Raw genomic sequence first — 22,049 nt, 5'->3', positions numbered from 1 at the left:
GGAATGCATAGGCCTAGATCTGGTTATCATTTGATATTACTTTTTGGATATTGGAGCTGTTTGGAAAATGACTCAACATTTTAGCTTTTAATTTCCTTAATTGTTAAATGAGAGGATGTTCCCCTCATCAGTCTTTTGAGAATGCTGCCATATGAAACATCTATGCCTTCTATAGATGTTTCTGAGTTACTATGACATACATTTATGTGGACATTGAAAGGCAGTTACTGATAACTTACATTTTCATAGAATAATTTACTTAAACCATTTTTATCATTAGGCAATGTGTTGGCTTTCTTTTGGTAAAATGAAATATCTGAGATAATTAATTTATAAAAAGTACAGGATTATTTTGGATCAAATTTGGAAATTCCAATCCATGGTTTCTTGGCCTGTTGCTTTGGACCTGTAGCAGGCCAGCACATCATGGTGGGATGTGTGGTAGACCAAAACTTCTCAGCTCCTGGGCTCAGAGAACAGAGGGCAGGAACCAGGTACACCATGTTCCCCTTCCCCAAAAAAATTCTCCTTTAAGGTATTCAACTTCAATAATCTAAAGACCTTCCACTAAGCTCAGTTTCTTAAATGTTCTGCCACTTTTCAATAACACCACACTGGAAACTAAGCATCTTACACATGGAACTTCCTGTTGTGTCTTCTATTCAAGTCCTATCAGAAAGTACTACAATAATGAAAGGATGGAATTTCAAATTAACTATTAAGAAATGGGTCCTTGCAAGAGCAAGTGGGACCAATGGGAGAGGGAAGGGAAATGAAGAGGGGAGAGTGGAAGAATTCAGTCAAGAATCCATTGTACATACCACATAATTGAGAAATGTAAAGGAAGAAGTGCTTGAAGGGGGAGGAGATTTTTGAATGGGGTGACACAAATCAAGATGCTTTGTTAAATGACACATCCCTGTACAGCTACTTAAAGACAAAAAATTGTTTTTCATCAAAAAATGGGATGAAATTTGCAAAAGATGTAAATGGTGATATTGAAAACATAAAATGTTGAATATGGGAGTCAGGAGAGTTTGTGTATGTGATTAAAATTCTGTTGATATCTGCTTTAAATAGACTTGTATAGCTATAATTGTTTTATATAAGTTCTATGGTAACCACAAAGCAAAAAGCTATAGTAAATACATAAAACAACAAACAGAAAGGATTCAAACCTAAAGAAAACTATCAAACTAAAAAGGATGACAGCAAGAGAGGAGGACAGGTACAAAGGAGCAACAATAAAACCAGAAAACAATTTAAGAATGACAGTGCTAAATCCTTACCTATCAAATTCTTAAATCAGACACAAAATGGCTGAAAGACAAAAGAACAAAACATACCTATATGTTACCAATTGAAGATGCACTTCACATTTAGGGATATAACACAGAGCAAAAGGATAGAAAAAATACTTCATGTTGACAGAAAGCAAAAGAGTATAGAGCATACCTATGCTTGTACTAAACCAAATCAATTTTAAGTACAAAAAATGTGAAAAAGAGACAAGGTTAATATATAGTTATTAAGTGTTCAAATCACCAAGAAAATATAGTAGTTTTGTATATACATGCATCAAACATTGGATCATCTAAATATATGAGTTCTGAATGGAGAGACACAATAATAGTAGGGGAAATCAATGTTTCACTTTCAACAGTGGGCAGTGTCTAGAAGGAAAATCATGAGGAAACACTGAACTTGAAATATTATACCCTAGACCACATGGACCAACAGACTAATTACAGAACATTCTATTTAAAAACAGAAGAATACGAATTGTTTCCCAAAGTATCTGGAACATCCTTTTAAAAGATCCTATGTTAGAACACCAAATAAGTCCTTACCTATCTCTTATGTAAAACTATGCCATCTTGGAAAAAATTTAAACACGACTACTTAAAAAAAAGGATGTACCATTATCCCTGATATGATAAAAATTTCCACTTCCTAAACAGAAATATTAGTTCAGAATGAGCCTACTCTCCAAAAGTAGAGTTCCACTGTTCCTTTTGAATGAACAAGTTAGGCTATGTTCTTGTTTCAGAAACCATAAACTGTAGGATTACCACTCTCCCAGTCTCTCTTTACACTCTTAATTTTAGATCCATTCATCAAAAAAAATGAAATTAAACTCTGAAGCATTAGGGAGTATATAAATTGAAACTTATATGCTAATGTTTCTAGAAGTATTACCATTTTAAAGACATGAATTGTAAACACTGAAATAACTGTTTTGTAACAAGCAATTGTCCTTACTTAGGTCTTACTTGTTTTCTACATTTGATTTTGGTTTCTGTTGTATATTTGACATTGTTTTGCACTTGTGGGCATGATGTGTTTTTCTAAAAGTTAAATGAAAACATAAACTGATTTTGATGTAGCTGGTATCACTACTGCAGTTAGTAAAAGTCCACTCCTGCAGTTAGTAATGTGCTTATTCACCCAGAACTTTAAAACCTAACTTAGCCCAACACAGTTATTTCCAACCAATACAAGATAAAGGTTACATTTCTAATGCCACTATGGAAACAGAGTTCAAGACTTCAGTATGTGAATTTGTCAAAGTGTTGTTTTAGTTTCAGGATGTGTTTAAGATTTCACTGAAGAAAGAGCAACCTAGGTACTATATTGAAATTCATATATAACCAAAGACAATAAAACATCATTGTAATACCTTCATAAGTCACCAATTCTCTGCATGCTTTTGAAAATCTTCAGACCATTCAACTGAATATTGAATTATGTAAGTTAGACTAATAAATCATTAATTTTAAATAATGTTATTCTGGGACTAAATAACTAGAACCATTGTGTTTCTGTGTTACTTTTTCCTTTTTCTTTTTCTTTTGCCTGTCCTGGGGCTTGAACTCAGGGCTGAGATGCTCAAGAATAGTAACAGAGCTTCTTTCTAGGCTTTTTGGATATTTCATTGTAGATGAGTCTCACCAACTTTCCTGCCCAAGCTGGCTTTGAACCATGATTATCAGATTCAGCCTCCTGACTTGCTAGGATTATAGATGCGAGCCATTGGTACCTGGTATGTTACTTTTTATTTAAGAAAAAAATTAAGCCCAGCACTGGTGGATTACACCTCGCTATTTTAGAGGCTGAAAATGGGGAGACCCATTCAAGGCCAACATGGGGAGAAAAGTTCATGGAATCCCATCTCAATTGATATCTGGGTACAGGGGTGCATGCCTGTCATCCTAAACTTTTCATGGGAGGCCAAGATTGGGAGGATTATAGGTGCAGGCTAGCCTGGGCAGAAAAAAATCCACAAGATTCTATATAAGCTGGGAAACTGGTCTGGAGATTGTGGTTCAAGTGGTAGAGTACAAGATGAGTAAGCAAGCTGAACAAGCTTAAAATGGTCCATTTTCATCATTTTAAAATTATAGGCAGAAGTAAGATAGTTTCATCATATGGAAATTCAATTTTTTAAACTTTATTTGGGTTGGTACTAAAGGCTCTGCACTTGTTAGGCATATATTCTACCACCTGAGCCATGACTTGAAGTCCTGATTACAGCAATAAATGCTGAGACCTCTATTATGAGTAAGATGCAGTTCCTGAGAACGCAAAAGGTTATTCAATATTAATCCCAAGAACCTGATCCTCCTATCATGAATGAGAATGGTGAAGTTCTTGTATGTGGTAGGGAATTTTATTCAATGTGTAACTACCTTCAACTCTCAACATTTAGTTTAATAATTTCTAAAGGTAATGGCATAATCTGCACAAACAAATGCAACACTCATTTAGACTGAATTTTAAATTTAGAAATCATTTTGTTTATACTCAACCTGTAGAACCTTGTCTCAGGTATTTAGGTAGAAGCAACTCTGTTGAATACAAAAAAAACTAAAATCAGAATACATTCTTATTTGGGGAATATACAGGAGTTAAAAATTTGGTAGAAGAACCTGTTGCAACAATGAGAAGTACAAGTTGTCATGTCCAAAACGAGCTTTACAACTTCGGTGCGGGGGGGGGGGGGGAGGAAGGGGGGGAAAGAGAAGGATTAGGATTGGGGGGGAGGGGTAGGTTGGGAAGGGATGTGAAGGGTAAACAAAGGAGGAGGCTGCAATGCTTGGTAAGAAATGTACGCATTATCCGGCCCATGTAATTGTAACTCCTCTGTACAGTATGTTCACAAATAAAATAAAATTAAAAAAAAAATTTGGTAGAAGAGTAGCACATTTTCTATAATGAGAACTACATACAGTACTCCAGCTGGTTAAACTCAAGTGGTTATGTGAGATTTTTTTCTGTGTACACTTTCGCGTTTGATGACTACTGTTCATCAATAGCATGGTCTTTTTTATTTTATTTTTTTAATTTTTTTTTTTGGCTGTGGGGCCTGAACTCTGGGCCTAGGCTCTGTCCCTTAGCTCTTCAGTTCAAGGCTAGCACTCTACCACTTGAGCCACAGTGCCACTTCCAGCTTTTTCTGCTTATGTGGTGCTGAGGAATCGAACCTAGGGCCTCATTCACGCAAGGCAAGCACTCTACCAATGAGCCACCTTCCCAGCCACCAATAGCATGACATTTATACTGGTGTCATTCACCTTTTCTCTCTAGCTCTTTTGCACTGGCCTTCAACCTCTTGGCTCTTGTTACACTTTGTACTTGAGTTATACACAAAATTCTAAATGCGCAGTAATGAATTTCTACTGTAGCTGTCCCTATCTTCAGATACTCTGAAAAAAATGCTGACTACTTTATTTACAGGCATCATTAGAATGACTATATGAATCTTTCATTCTCTACTTTAACTTGAAGACTTTTTTTTTCTTTTCCTGCTGTGGTCTCTTTGCAGGATCAGCATTAAAAAAAATCTCTAAGGCAGTAAGATAATTTCCTAAACCCTATGTCAGATACCAGTGTTTAATAAGTAAAAAGGAATATTATATCAGTAATCTATTGTTGTGTAACAGGCTTCCATAAATGTAATGGCTTGAAAAAGAGAATAATTTTTTGTTCATTTGATTATCTCAGCTATAACATGGGTACATTCATGGTCAATTAGTAGTTGATGACCTCCTAATACTTGTTGAGTTTAGCCTAAAACAATTTGTGGCTGCATCACTTGTCTGTTAACATTCTATAGACTTACATAGTTCAAATAGGGATGGCTGAATTCCAAGTATAACCCATTGCAAAAGCATTTTTTTATACATTTGCTAACATGGTATTGGCCAAAGTAATTCACTTGGCCAATCTATATGCAAGGAGTAGAGAAATATATTACAGTTATGAGAGCATCTGGAATATTTCATTATGTGGGTTTATATACAGAAAGGAAAAGACCATGAACACTCAATCAGACATGCTGTTATTTTCAACACCAACACATTTCCTATGGAATTTATTTAGTCTTCCCTGGCATCAATAGGCTTGGCTTTTATTCTTTCTTTAATATCTTAATTTCTTTTACTCTCTACTTCCTAAAAATAAAAAATACAAACTTAAGTATAAAGGATATCTATACAGGGTAAGGAAATAAAAAGAGACAAATTCCTTTTAGCGGATTTGTTTTTAATCAAGAGCAAATTTCCTACCTATAGGGAATAATTAGTAACATTTGGAGACATTTTTGTTATTATAGTAGGGATTTCTCTGGACAGGAATACTAGTAAATAATCCTCATCCTAGAATATCCAAGATAACCACTCAGAGCAAAGAAATGTCAATAGTACAAAGGTTGAGAAATCCTGCTTTCATTGAGTGCATGTAGAATGAATTTGTATAATGTGAGTTATAAAAGAACACTTAGAGATAGAAAATAAAACAAGAAAAAGCAAGTTGTTTTTTCTTTCCTCAAGTTAGTAATAAGGATGCATTTTTGGGTGATGTCAGGTTGGAGCTATTCCTCAGGAATATACATTGGGGAGGGAAGTTGATGTACTTGTTTGTTATAATCTACATTTTGTGGCTAGATGAAATGATTTTTCTCTCCCGAATTAGAAAGAATATTTGATGTATTTTCAGTACTATATATTGGAAATACAACTCTTGGAGTCAAAAGTATTTGAATGATTAATAAATCTTGAATATTGAGTGGAACATGTAAGAAAGGTTTCTGATGATCAGATAATTCTTGGAAATATGAGTGGTTAATTTAATCACACCAGCTTGGCAATCTGTCACTGATTAAGGTTAGATCTTACCCAAGTCACTTTGACTTTCAGTAAAACAGGGAAGATAATATTTACCCTCAAGATTAGTAATAATGAAATAATATATCGTTATAAAGAATCCTTTTTGACCTAGGGGATCTCTGGATATATGATAGCAGTAATGATAATATTTCTGGTAATATCTCTTCAAGATACAGCTTATCTTATTTAGATTAGTCTTAGTAGTAGGAAGGGATAAATTAGAAAGTGAGGTAGGGAAAAATCACATGCTTTAAAAAATGCATAGTTCCCAAATGTAACTTTTCCAAAATTTAGACACAACCAGTTATGAATTCTTATGTATAGTTCTCTAGGTTTGGTACACATATAGCATAAACCTTAATTGTTCTAAATGTGAATAATTAACATTAAATGAGTTATATAACACTTCTGTCTAATAAAATACAAAAATACAGATAAATATGTTCATTATTTTTGTTGCTATTTCATCACTTGTATATACATTATATAAATATTTGGAGAGAAGTGAGGTTCTTACCTACACAGAATATATTGTTCTTTCTTAGAATCCAGACATGATTTCTAATTTTGATAGCAAGTACTTTTGAACTCTTACCGAATTCACTAAGCCACATGTCATCCTTTCAAGTATCCAGAAAGAAAATATTCGTCAATGTGGCTTATGGATAGTTTATCTATTAGGATGGAAGTAACCAAAAAATATTCCTATGCCCTATTGCACTAAACAGTAATGCAGTCATGGTATCTTTGGTTGTTATCTTCTGTTGGCATGGTATGATGAAGAAAATCTTTTTTAGATATCCGACTATATAACCGTTATTTATAATTTAGTCAATTATCATTTAGTCAGTTGACCAGCTTTTCAAATAGAAAAGGAAAGCAAACAACGAACATCCACATTCATACCACACAGAGCTAGAAATAGAATGTGTGCCTCGTACATTCTTATCAAGCAAAGGAGACCTGTGAATTACAGCAAAATCACGTGTGAGCACTTCAAAGAGAATATGCCAAACACATTGTGTGTTTTTTGAAAGATTTAGTAGTTTCTTTAAAGTTCTAAGTAAAGCTGTTAGTCTGACTAATCATATACCCTAAAACCAATTAAAATTTTAGGCTAGAGAAATGTTCTTCAAACACTTTTGAAAAAAAAAAAAAAAGAAGAGTTCCTTCCTAAAGCCAACACCTTTTAATTAACAAAATACTCAGAGCAAAGCTGTACTTTGCAATAGTATATTACACCTACTGTTACGCATGTGACAATGCCAATGTGCCAAAGTTAGTTCATTTTAACTGTTTTGAGTTTAACTTTCTGTCTGCTTGAAAGAAACCTACAATTTTTGATAAGATCATTAAATTTTCTAACTAAGGCATGACTATGCTACAATCATTACTTATCAGACTATTCAAATGCCTTCTTTCTACCCTCCTCATTATGGAAAATACTGTAGAAAATCCTTAAAAATTAAAAATAGAATTATTGTGTGATCCAGCAATGTTAGTACAGGGTTTATTTGCAAAGGAATTAAAATTACTATCTTAAAGAGTCATCTGCACATCTATTTTCACAATGACCAAAAAGAAATATATGACTATCCCAAGAAATATATGACATATATCACAGAAATGTATTTGAAATACTTAGACCTAAGTCATATATATGTATATAATAGTATATAGAGACGTATATAAATAAATTCAGGCCCTCCAAACCATTAAGTGTATCATTTGCCACAACATGAATAAGCCTGAAGAGCATTATACTAAATAAGACAAGCTAGGTACAGAAAGGTAACTATTACATGATCTCACATTTAAAAAATAAATACATCTGCAGAGACACAGACCAAAATAGCAATTACTAGGGGTGATGGTGGGAAAAATGGGAGTTGTAAGTCAAAAGAGTAAACAAACACATATAGAGCACATGCATGTTAGTCTAGAGATGAGGGCTGTAGATGGTAAAAGTATACTGTATTATGGTGTAGTTTACCGCATATTTCAGCTATTCTTGCCACAAAATGGGTAACTATGTGAAATGATGGTATGTTAATTTGCTTTACTTAATACTATCTGTATATGTCTATCTATATATCTTACTATATATTTAAATAGGTCATAAAAGTTTATATCTATTTCCCTTAACATCTTGTTGTATGCCTTAAATATGCACAGTAAAATGTAAACAACAAACAAAACAATGCTAAAACCTAGTAGTGGCATAAAAGTTTTGCTTCCTAGCCATAGATTTATATAATAAAATGTTAAAGGACTACAAAGTGTTCACGATCCAAGAAAACCTTATTATTTTATTTCTCAGGGAACCATTTTACTTAGTCACATTGATCTTCCAAAAGCCCAGACTCGGGCTTTGAAGAGCAAATGAGATTTTTGTCTGGAGAAGGGAAAGAAAAGTTTTTAAGAAGCAGAGAGAATATATGACAGGATATAAGAGTGTGAAATGTCCAGTGCTAATTGAAGAATTCAGAATAGAGACTGTGGTGTGGGACAGCCCAGAGTAGGTCTCATAAAATGAGGAACCAATAAACACTGACAGAGGAGAAAAGGAAAGTGGAGGGGAAAAAAATCTCATAAAATGTGTACCTGTCACAATAATACTAGAACATGAGTTACACAGATCATATAATCTGATCCTTAGGACAATTACATGAGATGGATACATTTCTCACTGTGAAACAGGTAAAGACTCAGGCTCTGAGATGTTCAGTTTAACAAATATGCTAAGATGTCTTACCTCAAGGTGCCTGTAAATTCAAAGTAGATTATTTGTGCAAAGTTTGATGAAGGGACTACTATTATAATCAAAGAGGAGTAAATGAAAATTTAGAGATGCTAACTAAATAACTGCCCTAAGGTTACACAGCTAAGGATTGGCAAAGTATTTAATCTAACAAATTAAAAATCTGTTTGCTACTGTGTTCCAGATTCAGGGCTCTTTTTCTTCTTGGTTTCCTTTGGTAGAAAAGTGGGAAGGAAGAGGGAACCAATGAATTGAATGGTAATATTTGATCATCCATTGTCAAAGCCATCACTCTTTAATATTAGTGTCTTCTTAAAATAGCTAACACATCCTGAACAGCAATTATCTACATGTATGTTCTATCTTCTAGTCTTCAAGAACCTATTCCTACAAATTTTTGTTAATTTTGAGGATTCTTCAAAGTTAAGGTAGAAGATTAAAGCATTACCCAAAAGCTAACTGTATATAGATTTTTGAGTTCATATACATTTGTAATATGAAAGAATTCCATCGTGATACTTCCATACATGTACACAATGTACTTTGAGAAATTATTTTTATTAAAGAGACAGTTCTTCATTATGTGCTCTGTACCCTTGTTGAAAATCAATTCATTATACAAGTGTGTAGATTTATTTTGAGGTTTTATTTTCTGTTCCACTGATTTCTAGCTCTGTTCTTATGATGTTACCGTGCTGTATTGATTACTACATTAAAAAAATTGACTTTAGAGTTGACATTGCCTTCTTAATATGAAGGAGTTTCATTGTGATACTTTGAGCAAATTCATACTCTTGCATCAGATTCTCATTCTTCCCCTCCATCTTTCCCATTTTGAAACAAAAGTTTAGTTTTATAGTCTTCATGTATATTCCTTTGATCCTCTTCACTTTCCGATATCCCCCTCCCGTCTCTCCCCTCCCTCTGATCCTCTCCTAGACAGTCTTACATCCCTGTCCCATTACCATTTTTATCATTACTATCATCATCATCAACAACAACATTATCATCATTTAGATCTATTCTCCACAAATAAACAAGAACATGTTATATTTGGATTTTTGAGTTTGGCTTGTCTTACTCAACATGATGAACTCCAGACTCATCCATTTTCCTGCAAATGCAACATTTCATTTCTCTTTATGTATGAGTAATATTCCATGGTCTAAAAGATTTGTTAAACAGTTTAATTCATTTATGCATAGGACATTGATGAGCACCTATTTTACAGGGCCTACATGAGATACAAGAATAAAACATAAGCAAGACAGACATGCTTTCCCTCTCTTTCCCAGCAGTGTAATGCAATCTCATATAGTGAATGCTGAAGGAAAAAAGAACAGACATGAATGATTAGACTGGTCTAGAGGCAAGGTCACCTTCTATTATAATTGCAGAATTGGCTACATTGCATAACCTCTCAGAGATGATTTTGTGTATGTGTGCTGGTACTGTGGCTTCAACTCAGGGCTTTGTTCTGGGGCTTGAACTCAGGTCTTTGTACATTTGCTTGCTGTTTTTGCCCTCAGATAACCATGCCTCCAGTCCATAGCATTGTTTTTTTCTTATTTTTGTTCTATTTTTGTGGTTCTGGGATGTGAACTCAAGGCTTCACACTTGTTAGAGAGACTACCACTTATGACATTGCTCCAGCCTTCAAAGATGACTTTTGTAAAGCTATACTAGTTCCTTTTTCTACAATGGAAATTTTTCTATTATTATTATTTCAAATGTTTTTGTGTGTGTGTGCCAGTCCTGGGGCTTGAACTCAGGGCCTGGGTGCTATCCCTTGGCACTTTTCACTCAAGGCTACCACTCTACCACTTGTACCACAGTTCCACTCTGGCATTTTTGATAGTTAATTGGAGATAAGAATCTCAAGGAGAGGTTGGGAAGGTGGCTCAGTGGTAGAGTGCTTGCCTTATATGCATGAGGCCCTGGGTTCGATTCCTCAGCACCATATAAGCAAAAAGAAAAAAGCTGGAAGTGGTGCTGTGGCTCAAGTGGTAGAGCGCTAGCCTTGAGCTGAAGAGCTGAGGGACAGTCCCAGGCCCAGAGTTCAGGCCCCACGACCGGACCCAAAAAAAAAAAAAGAATCTCAAGGACTGTCCTTCTGGGGTTAGCTTCAAACCTTGGTCCTCGGATCTCAGCTGCTGCTTTTTTTTTTTTTTTTTTTGGTCGGCAGTGAGACTTAAATTCTGGGCTTGGGTGCTGTCTCTCAGCTCTTCAACTCAAGGCTAGCACTCTACCACTTGAGTCACAGCACCACTTCAGGTTTTCTAGTGGTTTATTGGAGATAAGAGTCTTAAGGACTTTCCTTCCTTGGGCTGGCTTTGAACTGTGATCTCAAATCTCAGCCTTCTGAGTAGCTAGGATTACAGGTGTGAGCCACCAGTACCTAGCCACATTTTCCTTTTCATTATATTTTGCAATTGCCTTAATCCCTTCATTTCTCTAGTCTCAATCCCTGCTTGTCCTTCCATAAGACTTTTGTCTTAAAAACTAGTTCCATCCATAAAACAGTGTTTATTCATTAATGTCTGACGATCCATCCTGTGTGTTCTCATTCTTCATTGTATTGAATTTTAAATGACATGATCATTTCTGCTCTAGTAAGTACTAATTTTTTGATCATAGGTAAGCATAGAGTCATTCAAGAGTCAAATTTTCTATGCATTGACTTTTAAAAGATAAAGCAAGCACTTTCATAACCTTGAAACCCTCCCAATCTGTTGTGCTGCCTGGATGTCCACTGTTAATCTATTTTAAGAACCATTTGTCCATGTTTTCCAATCAGTCTGATATTCTTCAGTCAATTTCTACAGTGCTATTTTAGTTTTGTTCTCCTGTTCACCCTACCCATGCATCCATTCTAGGCAACCAGCTTGTCTGCTGTCTAAGGTTTCTGGTTCTTTTCTGCTTCCATGCACTCTCCTACACAAGATGATATTTTTATTATGATTTCTTTCATTCAGTCATATAATGCACTTTGAGCAAATTCATCCCTTCTAGTGCACTTTGAGGACTGGAGACACGGTGCAAGTGGTGTAGCACCTGCCTAGAAAGTGTGAAGCCCTAAATTCCAACCCCCTATTATCACAAACAAGTGGGATTTTGCTTCAGATCTTTCCATGTTTCTAGAAAGAACCTGAAAGTAGTGAAACAGCTTCAAAAATAATATTTGTTTTCTTTCAGCCATTACTTTTAGCACTAGGTTTTGATTCTATCTCAGACCTAAACACTTTTTTCTTCATGCTTTGTTTGAGTCTAGTTCTTTCATTTGTAGACTTGGTGTCCGTGAAAAATAGAAAAGAAATATTCCTCTACTTCTCTCACCTTCTTCTCTCATGAGGAGACAGCTGTAAAAATTCAGAGTAGTACCACCATGTTAGTTAATATATAAGTACCTCCGAAGGAAATTACTATAGAACATATTATTTTGTTCAAGTACTAAGGCTTAAAGTCAGGGTCTCACCCTCCCCTTGACATTTTTTTCTCAAGGTTGGTGATCTACTACTTGAGACATACCCTACTTCTGGCTTTTACATGGTTAATTGAAGAAAAGAGTCTCGTGGTCTTTTCTCCTTTAGATGACTTTGACCTATGATCCTATGAGAGTTCAGCCTCCAGGGTAGTTAGGATGATGGACATGAATCACCAGTTCCAGGCTTTAATGACATATTTTTGACATTCTTAGTTGACCTGCCCATCCAAGATCTCCCACTAAGATCTTCCACCTTGGCCTCTTTCTCTAAAAGCTTCTCTTCTGAACTACTAATTCAGTCTCTCTTTGCTATTGGTCTACTAGTTGTATTATGCTCCTAAGTCCATTGTCTATAAAATACATTGATTCTGATAACTCAGCTCTGTGTTATTTCATAGCATTTCACACCACCAACTTCAGCCCCTGTAATCTATATACAATTGAGGATGAGTTTTCTCCAACTTTCTACAATTTCAGCCTTTATCTGCAACCTTCCGTGTTTGCGCATAGTATTAATTGAGTGCCTATAAAATAGTAATGTGCAACATTGTTGATTACCTACTAGTCTGGGGCACTGAACTAATGTACTGATGCCAACAAGGATGATTCTCTTCTGTTTCTGGTGATTTAATATGTATATTGTGTCTTTTATCATTAAATCCACATAACTGCCCCTGTAATGTTTGCCTTATTATTGTTATTCTTGCTAGTATTATTGTGTGTGTGTGTGTGTGTGTGTGTGTGTGTGTGTGTGTGTGTGTGAGTGTGAGTGAGTGAGTCTTGGGGCTTGAACTCTGGGCTTAGGCGCTGTCCCTGTGCTCTTCAGCTCAAGGCAAGCACTCTACCGCTTAAGTCACAGCGCCACTTCCTTATTTCTGGTAGTTTATTGGAGATAAGAGTCTCACAGACTTTACTGCCCAGGCTGGCTTTGAATCGTGATCCTCAGATCTCAGCCTCCTGAGGAGCTAGGATTACAGGAGTGAGCCACCAATGCCCGGCTCTTGCTAGTATTATATTTAATGTCATTTTTCCTTTACTGAAAGGAAACATGAAGCTTAGAGAGGTTAAATAACTTAACCAAGACAACAGAATCCAGAATTCCTAAAACAGAGAGCAAGACTATCTCTCAGGTCTTTCCACACTAAGACTTCAGATTATAGTTATTACAGTGTTTAATGCTATCAATTTTAATTTAAGATTCCTTTATAACCTTCATGACAGTGTTTTATGTCCAAATAGAAAAACGTTACAAGGTCTTATTTTCCAAAAATAATGTACCTTGGTACATTTTATTATTTTATATTTATTTATAAGTATTTATATTAGTTTACATTTTAGTATTAATCTAGAAGGAAAAAAATAAGGTAAACTTCTCTCAGTATAAAATAACAAAACGAAGACAAGAACATTTCATTGCCTTTGATTTCCCTGTGTATTCCTCAAATACAATTTACTTGTTATTCAAATAAATGTCAGAAATAAGATTTTATCCAATCTTTACTTTTGCCTTTTTTTCTCTCTGAATAAAAACAGCAAGTAAATCTTCTTCACCTGTAAATGTCTGAATACTTTTGCTTACCAATTTCACAATCTATATAACTGCTACTAAGAATTATATAAACTGTTTATCCAAGCATGAACATCAAATAAATCATTTTGAAAGATTTTTAAATGTATATTTCAAAAAGATTGTCTCTGAATTTTTATGATTTGTTTCTCTGTAAAGTATTCACATTGTTAGAAACAAATACCTCATAAATAGTTGGTTCAAAGTGGTCTCCTTTAATTAAGCTTGATTTATTGTTTTGAAATTGGCTTTTGGAGTTTGTATTTCTAATTTTCTATATTTTCTTTTTTCCCTTTTTTCAAAAAAATTGAATTTTAGCTCCTAGTCAGACTGTTACTCTAGTGACACAGTCTGTGGTTACCAAGGAAACTGCCATCTCCAAACTAGAAATGCCATCATCCTTGCTGTTGGAAGTACCTGCTCTGGCAGATTTCAACCGGGCTTGGACAGAACTCACTGAGTGGCTCTCTCTCCTTGATCGAGTTCTAAAATCACAGAGGGTGATGGTGGGTGACCCTGAAGACATCAATGAGATGATCATCAAGCAGAAGGTATGAGTAAAAAAAGATAAAAATATGTTAAAAGTGTTGATTTTCTACTGGTCGTGGTACTTTCCTAGACCATTTTCCACCAACTCCAGGTCAGCTTTCCTATCACTAAACACAAGATTCTCTTTACTTACTCTGTTCAACCTACATATGATCACAGACGTGATTAAATGAAATTATCTAAAGTAGACATAAATTAAAAAGGGAAAATACAAGAAAACAAACTATAAACCTAACAAATCCAGTTAGCTTAGTTACATTCACAAAACAAGTGCTATTTAAAAAATCCATTTGATATCAAACAATTAGCTCAATTGAGCTGTTTACATTTAAACTGTTTGTTTTGGCACTATGCAGCCATAATGTACTGCAGGATCACATATAATGATCTAGGATGTGTTTAATATCCACTCCTCTAAGATATCTGTGCCAATTTTCCTCCGCCAATAATAGCTGTAATTGAAAGTTAGCTATAAACAAAAAAGACAAAAGAAATAAAACCTAAAATGTTTTTAAACCACCTAGATCTCAGTATTGGTGTTTGTACCACGCAATATTCAAATAAAATGTTTTTTTCATTCAATATTCCGTTTATCTACCACATTAGAGTTTACTTGGCAAAATTATGACATCAAGTAGAACTCTAAAATATATTGATATGAGTGGGATTTGTCCAGCTAAAACTAATATCTTTTATATTTCTCAATGGATAACAAAGATGATCTTTGAAAGCTCTATAGATGATAGTCATTTTACTCCTATAAGCTTTCAAGCATTTCTAAAAAAAAATAGTAAATTGCATCTAAGGTGTCTAAGTGTACGGAATTTTCTTTTGAATAAACAAGGAGCAAAAAGGGCAGAATGAGGGGGATGCTATCATGAAATGAATTTTAGAAATTCAGTATGAATACAAATAACATGAAAGTCAAATCTTACACTTAAAATACATGAAGTTGATGACTTTTCTTTTTCCATTTGCAACTGACATTATTGTGATCAAGTCATTCTCCAGAACTTGGTTTCGTTTTCTAGGTACACTTCACACAGTTCACATTTATCCATATGGTGTTAGGTGTGTGTATACAAAAATATATGTCCGTATGTGTATATATGTACATGTATATATATGAATATTTTTCTAGTATATTTAATAAGTATTTGTTGCTACTTTTTGAGGGGGAAAAGTAGCTGAAACTCATAGAGTTCTCACTTGTAGTAGCTTGTAGAGAAATGATTCAAATCTAAGACTATCAAATTCCTAATCCTTTGTCCTTACTTACCACATCTACTTTCAGCAAACAATGACTGTGTAATTACCATATGGTTATATATATATATATATATGTATATATGTTTGTATTTGTAATCTATGCTACATGTTATGCTAAGTATTTTATAACATTGTGATGATACATAAAGAGAAAAGAATTCCATTAGTACACAAAATCATTATACTGATACTTCCAGAACTATTCTTTACCAGAAGAGGCAATATATTGTATTGTTTAAAGTACAGGCTTTAAAGTTAGTTTTTCTAGATTCAGAGCTTGGTTCCTCCTCTACAACTGTGTGACTTGGGATGAATTATTCAACTTTTCTGAATCTGACGTAATTTATCTGTAAAATGAGAGTAAGTAAATATACTCTTTACCATACACAGAAAATGCTTTCTCCTTTGCATTGTTTACTGTAAGCATTCAACAGATATTAGTGAATAATACCAGATTCCACAGAGAACTCCGGAAATTGGCCCCTTAGGACATTTGTAACTTTGGAAATCTACATAACTTAATATTATATGAAAATGAGAGCTTATTTTTATATCTATAACTTGTCTTGCCATTGACATTGTAGCCTCCTCTAAAAGTTCCTTGATATTAGAGGAAGAGGAAAAGTCCATAGTTCTTGCAATGGGTTTACAAAACTTACTCTTATAGACATAGTCAGTTGTCTTTAGAATTCTCTAAATCAATTTGTCCCTTTTAGAAGGAATTATTAATTTGATGCCCTTTAACTATCAATCCAAAGATAACTTTTAAAACAGTTTAAGAGCCATCCCTTGGGCTATAAAGGTCAAGACTTATAAAATATGTATATTATTTAAAACTTTTAAATAAATATATATTTATAAATTCATTCATAAGTATATATATACATGTATCATAAGGATGATTGAGAAAAATGGATGGAACATCTGGGGAAAGGATTGAGAGATTAGAACTAATGTTTCTATCAATCATAACATTTAAGTGTACATAAAATAGTTATACTACTTGTATCTGATTATACTAATTATAATCTTATATTTTCAATTCATTTTTGCTAGGTGTTTGGGTAATTCACTAAACCATAGCACTTGTACTCAATAAAGAATTGAATTGGCAAAGCGTGTTAACCTCTAATAAGACCTCTCCAGGATGAGGTTGAGAGAAATAGTCCAATCTATACAATATGATAATAGCATTGTTCAAGATTCATTCTTAACTAACAATACTGTTGCCAAAGATTGAGTAGTTTCAGTAGGTACACCATATATTTTAATGGGAAATAGTTACTCTGATGTGTCTGATTTTCGTTGTTGTTGTTAAGGTCAATATTCTTTTTTTTTGTTTCTTTTGTGTTTATTTTTGGTTGGTTGTTGGGCTTGAACTTGGCCTGGGCACTGTCTCTGAGCTCTTCAGCTCAAGGCAAGCACTCTACCATTTGAGCCACAGCACCACTTCCAGTTTTCTGGTGGTTTATTAGAGATGAGTTTCACAACTTTCCTACCTGGGCTGGCTTTGAACCATGATCCTCAGATCTCAGCCTCCTGAGTAGCTAGGATTACACATGTGAGCCATGGGCACCCATCTATGATTATTATTTTTTTAAGTTATAAATTCTATTCACTTATTTCTTTGCTTGAATTTAGAGTTTCTGTATATAAAATGATTTTTAATGTTTTTAAAAAGATACCTAAAAATTGAGATCTTCCCTCACTTCTACAGCAAGCAATATAGATAACTAAGTGGTTTTTTAAACTTTGAAACTCATGTTGTTATATCCTAAACTTTAGTTCTTTGTTTGAACATTACTTTTTTCCAAAAAAATTTATTTAGTAAGTGTAATGTAAACAAAGTGTACTACTTTAATTTTCTTTTTCTTTTTAAAAAAGGTTATTGTAAAGGTGGTGTACATAAGTCCTGTAATGAGTACATGTATGGTGAGACAAAGGGTAAAGTAAGTGATATGCACTAGACATTACGTTGAAATTGAACTATACAACTTGTAGGGAAGTGATGTCAGGAGGGGAAAAACTGGGAGAAAATGAGGGAAGAGGTGACACTGTTCAAAAAGTAATATACCTTTGGACTTTGTATCTTACCTAACTTTGGATCCTTGAAGTCTATAAATGAAGTTGCAGTATGTTATAATATGAATTCTTCTTTTATTACCCCTTATGTAGGGGAATGATAGCTACTGTTAGTTGTTTTCGCTTTCATTCCTTTCTTCAATAGATCATCTTTGAAACCCCATGTGATCAAAACATTCTAGAGATATGCTAGTTATTACAAATAAGGGAAACCATGGGACCTATGTTTCTCTGGGCCTGGCTTATTTCACTTAATATAATTTTTTCCAAGTCTTTCCATTTCCTAACAAATGGGGCAATGTCATTCTTTCTGATGGAGGCATAGAATTCCATTGTGTATATATACCACATTTTTTTGTCCATTCATCTACTGAGGGGCATCTGGGTTGGTTCCATATCTTAGCTATGGTAAATAATGCTGCAATAAACATAATTGTGTTGGTAGCTTACAGAAACGGTCAGATAAGTTGATGTTAGATGAAATGAACCCCAAGATAAGGATTCAAATGGTTTTTCTTTCTTGCTATTGTTTCTAACACATTTATAAGATTATTTCTTTGTTGCTTTGTATGTCCCTCCCCCACAGTATAACCACTGTTTTCACTGTATTTGCTGTTGGTATAATTTGTGGATGGGAAGGGCCAAAACAAATTGTTTAAGTAGGGATACAGGTGGACCCATTGCAACAATGAGATGTATATTATGTTGAAAAATGAACTTTACATAATTGTTACCCCTCTGTATGGTATTTTCACAATAATAAAAAAACACTCTAGAGGCAGGTTGGTGTCATTAGAAAGTGAAGTTGGAAAGAGACAGTTGGGTAAGAGATTAGATTTAAATTTAATTTTCTTTGTATATGGTAGTAGTTAAGAATGAGATGAGGCAATTATCACCACGAATATTAGTAAAAGTGTTTTTACACACTTATTCACTTTTCTATATGAGATTTCTTATGTTAAATTGATGTATTTGTAATTAATATATAAAAGTAGATGTCTAGGGCTGGGAAGATGGCTCAGTGGTAGAGTGTTTGCCTTGCATGCATGAGGCCCTGGGATCGATTCCTCAGCACCACGTAAGCAGCAAAAGCCAGAAGTGGTGCTGTGGCTCAAGCAGTAGAGTGCTAGCCTTGAGCTGAAGAGCTGAGAGACAGCACCCAGGCCCAGAATTCAGGCCCCATAACCAACCAAAAAAACAAAAACAAAAACAAAAAAAAACAAGTAGATGTTTAATCATCCTCAATTAAAATATTGCAATTTTTTTTATTTTCTTCAAATGCATACTTTGAAACAACCCTGGTTTACAGTGTTGAGCAAATGGTTTAGAAATACATTGATTGCCTTTAAAGAGATTTTGTTTGCATGAATGTCTTTCATTCATCTACTTTTTATTGAACCCCTCTTGGTGAAAAGCTCCCAGTATTATTTACTCTTGGGGATATAAATTAAGAAGGTGTAAGCACCAACTTTTGAAAGTAAATTATAGCTAGACACCAGTGGCTCACGCCTATAATCCTAGCCTATAATCAGGAGGCTTAGTTATGAAGGTCATGGTACGAAACCAGCTCAGGCAGGAAAGTCTATGAAATTCCTATCTCCAATGAATCATAGAATAAGCTGGAACTGACACTGTGGCTCAAGTGGTAGAGTGCTAGCCTTGAGCAAAAGGAGCTCAGAGACAGTGTCCAAGCCCAGAGTTTGAGCCCCAAGACTGGCCAAAAAAGAAAAAAAGGAAATTACAAAAGGCAGAGGGTTATCACTGCCATAACAGGAAAAAGTTCTATGGTTGTTTTAATCATATACATCTATATATAGCACTGAATTAATGGATGGTTGAGCAATTGTGATTTATTTATTTTCATCCTCTGATTATGTACCTGCCTTTCATGTGTAGAAGAAAACTGAGCTATATTTCTCTTTCCAAATATCTTATTGATTTTTATTTAAAAATCTGGAAGTAGAAATTTATTTTTGCATATGTTTTGAAATTTCACAAACTATGATATTTAATCAATAATTTCCAAGGTGTTCATAGCTTCATTCACTCTGAAAAGAAAGCAATAGGATATGACTATATTCTTTGATTCTTTATTAATTTACTAAAATTAATAACAGAGTTCTTGAAAGTATTTAAGTCCATTTTTATTCAATTTCTAAAAGTAACTTTTAATACATTTTAGTAATTAACTTATGCTTTCATATTTCCTTAATTTTATATTTTATATTCTATGCAAACAAATAGCACCATATTGAAGAATTACAAATTGCCTATGATTTATTTTAGGAAAGAATATCTTCTATATTATATCATGAATATCACTACTTTGATTTACTTGTCATATTTTTCGTTTAATTATGGAAGCTGAATAAATTTGCAGTGATGGCTTTCACCTCTCCATACTAATTTAATTTATACTTGACTCTGGGTTTGTTTGTTTATTTATTTATTGTCAGTCATGGGGCTTGAACTCTGGGCCTGGGTGCTATCCCTGAGCTCTTCAGCTCAAAGCAAGTGCTCTACCACTTGAGCCACAGCTCCATTTCCAGTTTTCTGGGGGCTTATTGGAGATGAGTCTCATGGACTTTCCTGCCCAGGCTGGCTTTGAATTGTGATCTTCAGATCTCAGCCTACTGAGTAGCTAGGATTACAGGTGTGAGCCACTGGAGCCCAGCTGGGTTTATTTTTTTAAGTCCTCCCAATAGATATAAGAAAAAGATTCATATGAAAAGTATGTAGCAAAAATACATCCATAGCTGGGCTCTGCTACCTCATACCTGTAATCCTAGTTACTGAGAAGCTAAGATCTGTGGATCATGGTTCAAAGCTGACCCAGGGAAGAAAATCCCTGAGAGTCTTATCTCCAATTAGCCACCAGAAAACCAGAAGTGGCACTGTAGCTCAAAGTGGTAGAGCGCTAGCCTTGAGCTAAAGAGCTCAGGGACAGAACCTAGGCCCAGAGTTCAGACCTCATGACCGACCAGAAAAAAAGTAGTACGTTCATTAGTACCTCCTTACTTGGAGTTTTGCATATTCTGTAGTTTCAATTTCCTGCAGTACATGGAAAGTGTCAAAGATAAATAAATCATAACTTTTAAGTTATGAGCAGCAAGAATGTTTCAAGTTATCTTGTTCCGTTCCTCCTGTATCCATTCTATATATGGTACCTTCCTGTCAATCATTTAATAACTCACTCATCAGATCAATTTTTGGTATTATAGTGCTTGTGTTCATTTAAAACTCAATTTGCTTAAGCATAGTGATGTTAGCAATTTGAATATTTCAACAAGAAGCCCAGTGCTTCCTTTAAGTGAAAAGATGAATGTTCATGACTTAACAAGAGAGTAAAAATTACATGCTGCGCTTACTAAGGTCTATGGTAAGAGCAAATCTTTGTGATATTGTGAAGAACAAAAAGTTTATGCTAGTACTACTGTTATCCCTAAACCTGCAAAAGTTATACCCACAACATGTGATATTAGTTAAATAGAAAAAATTATTAAATTTTAGAGTTTACAGTTTCAGACTTTTACTAGGTGTCTTGGAACATATTCCCTATGATAGATGTATTTTCAAAAACCAGAATGAGTACATTACACCTTACTCCTTACTCCTTCTTACTCTTCTATATATAAAAACCATAGTAGATGTTGGTAATAAGGGGAAAGAATCTACACTAACTTTGTCAAAGTAAAACTTTTATCATATCACAGTATAAATCAATCATAAAAGGCTTCCACAGATTGACCTATGTGCTTTCTGAGATATATGACAAAAATAATCAGACAGCTACTTTAATATGCTTATTGATGTTTGATATTTAAAGTTATGTGATACATGTTGAGCACTAGAACAAAGCAGTTACTGGGGTAGGGAGCAGTGGTTGGAAAAATGAATAGAGACAAGAAGCTGTGTATAATGAATTTTTTCAGAAAAGTGTTTTCTAAGTCAAAATAAGAATGATTATTTGTAGCATCAAGAAATTTCTCAATGAGGGTTATATAACCACTTCAAGTGCTGAATTTCAACCAAATCCCATTATCAATTTATCACATCAATAATGTAGTATTTATACTCCTTAAAGTTGATTGTATTGATTAGAAATATAGAGTTGGTTAGTTGATAAGAGCTTTGAAGCATTTGAGATCAATTTTTGCCTGCTCTGTGAGG

At 34.3% G+C, this 22,049-nt stretch overlaps 1 protein-coding gene across 1 annotated transcript in view; it reads left to right on the top strand.

The window, feature by feature from the left end:
- The window catches only part of LOC105993437 (dystrophin-like), a gene marked incomplete at its 3' end in the record, with an annotated part of 1,816,642 nt that overhangs the window by 1,356,016 nt on the left and 438,577 nt on the right, over positions 1-22,049 (top strand). The window contains 1 exon segment of the mRNA XM_013026710.1: positions 14,298-14,530. Coding sequence (XP_012882164.1) covers positions 14,298-14,530 — 233 coding nt within the window.

This window comes from Dipodomys ordii, unplaced genomic scaffold (genome assembly GCF_000151885.1).
Source record: "Dipodomys ordii isolate 6190 unplaced genomic scaffold, Dord_2.0 Scaffold96, whole genome shotgun sequence".
NCBI lineage: Eukaryota > Metazoa > Chordata > Mammalia > Rodentia > Heteromyidae > Dipodomys > Dipodomys ordii.
Note: the sequence above shows the minus strand (reverse complement) of the source record. Positions and strands in the feature narration are given on the sequence as shown.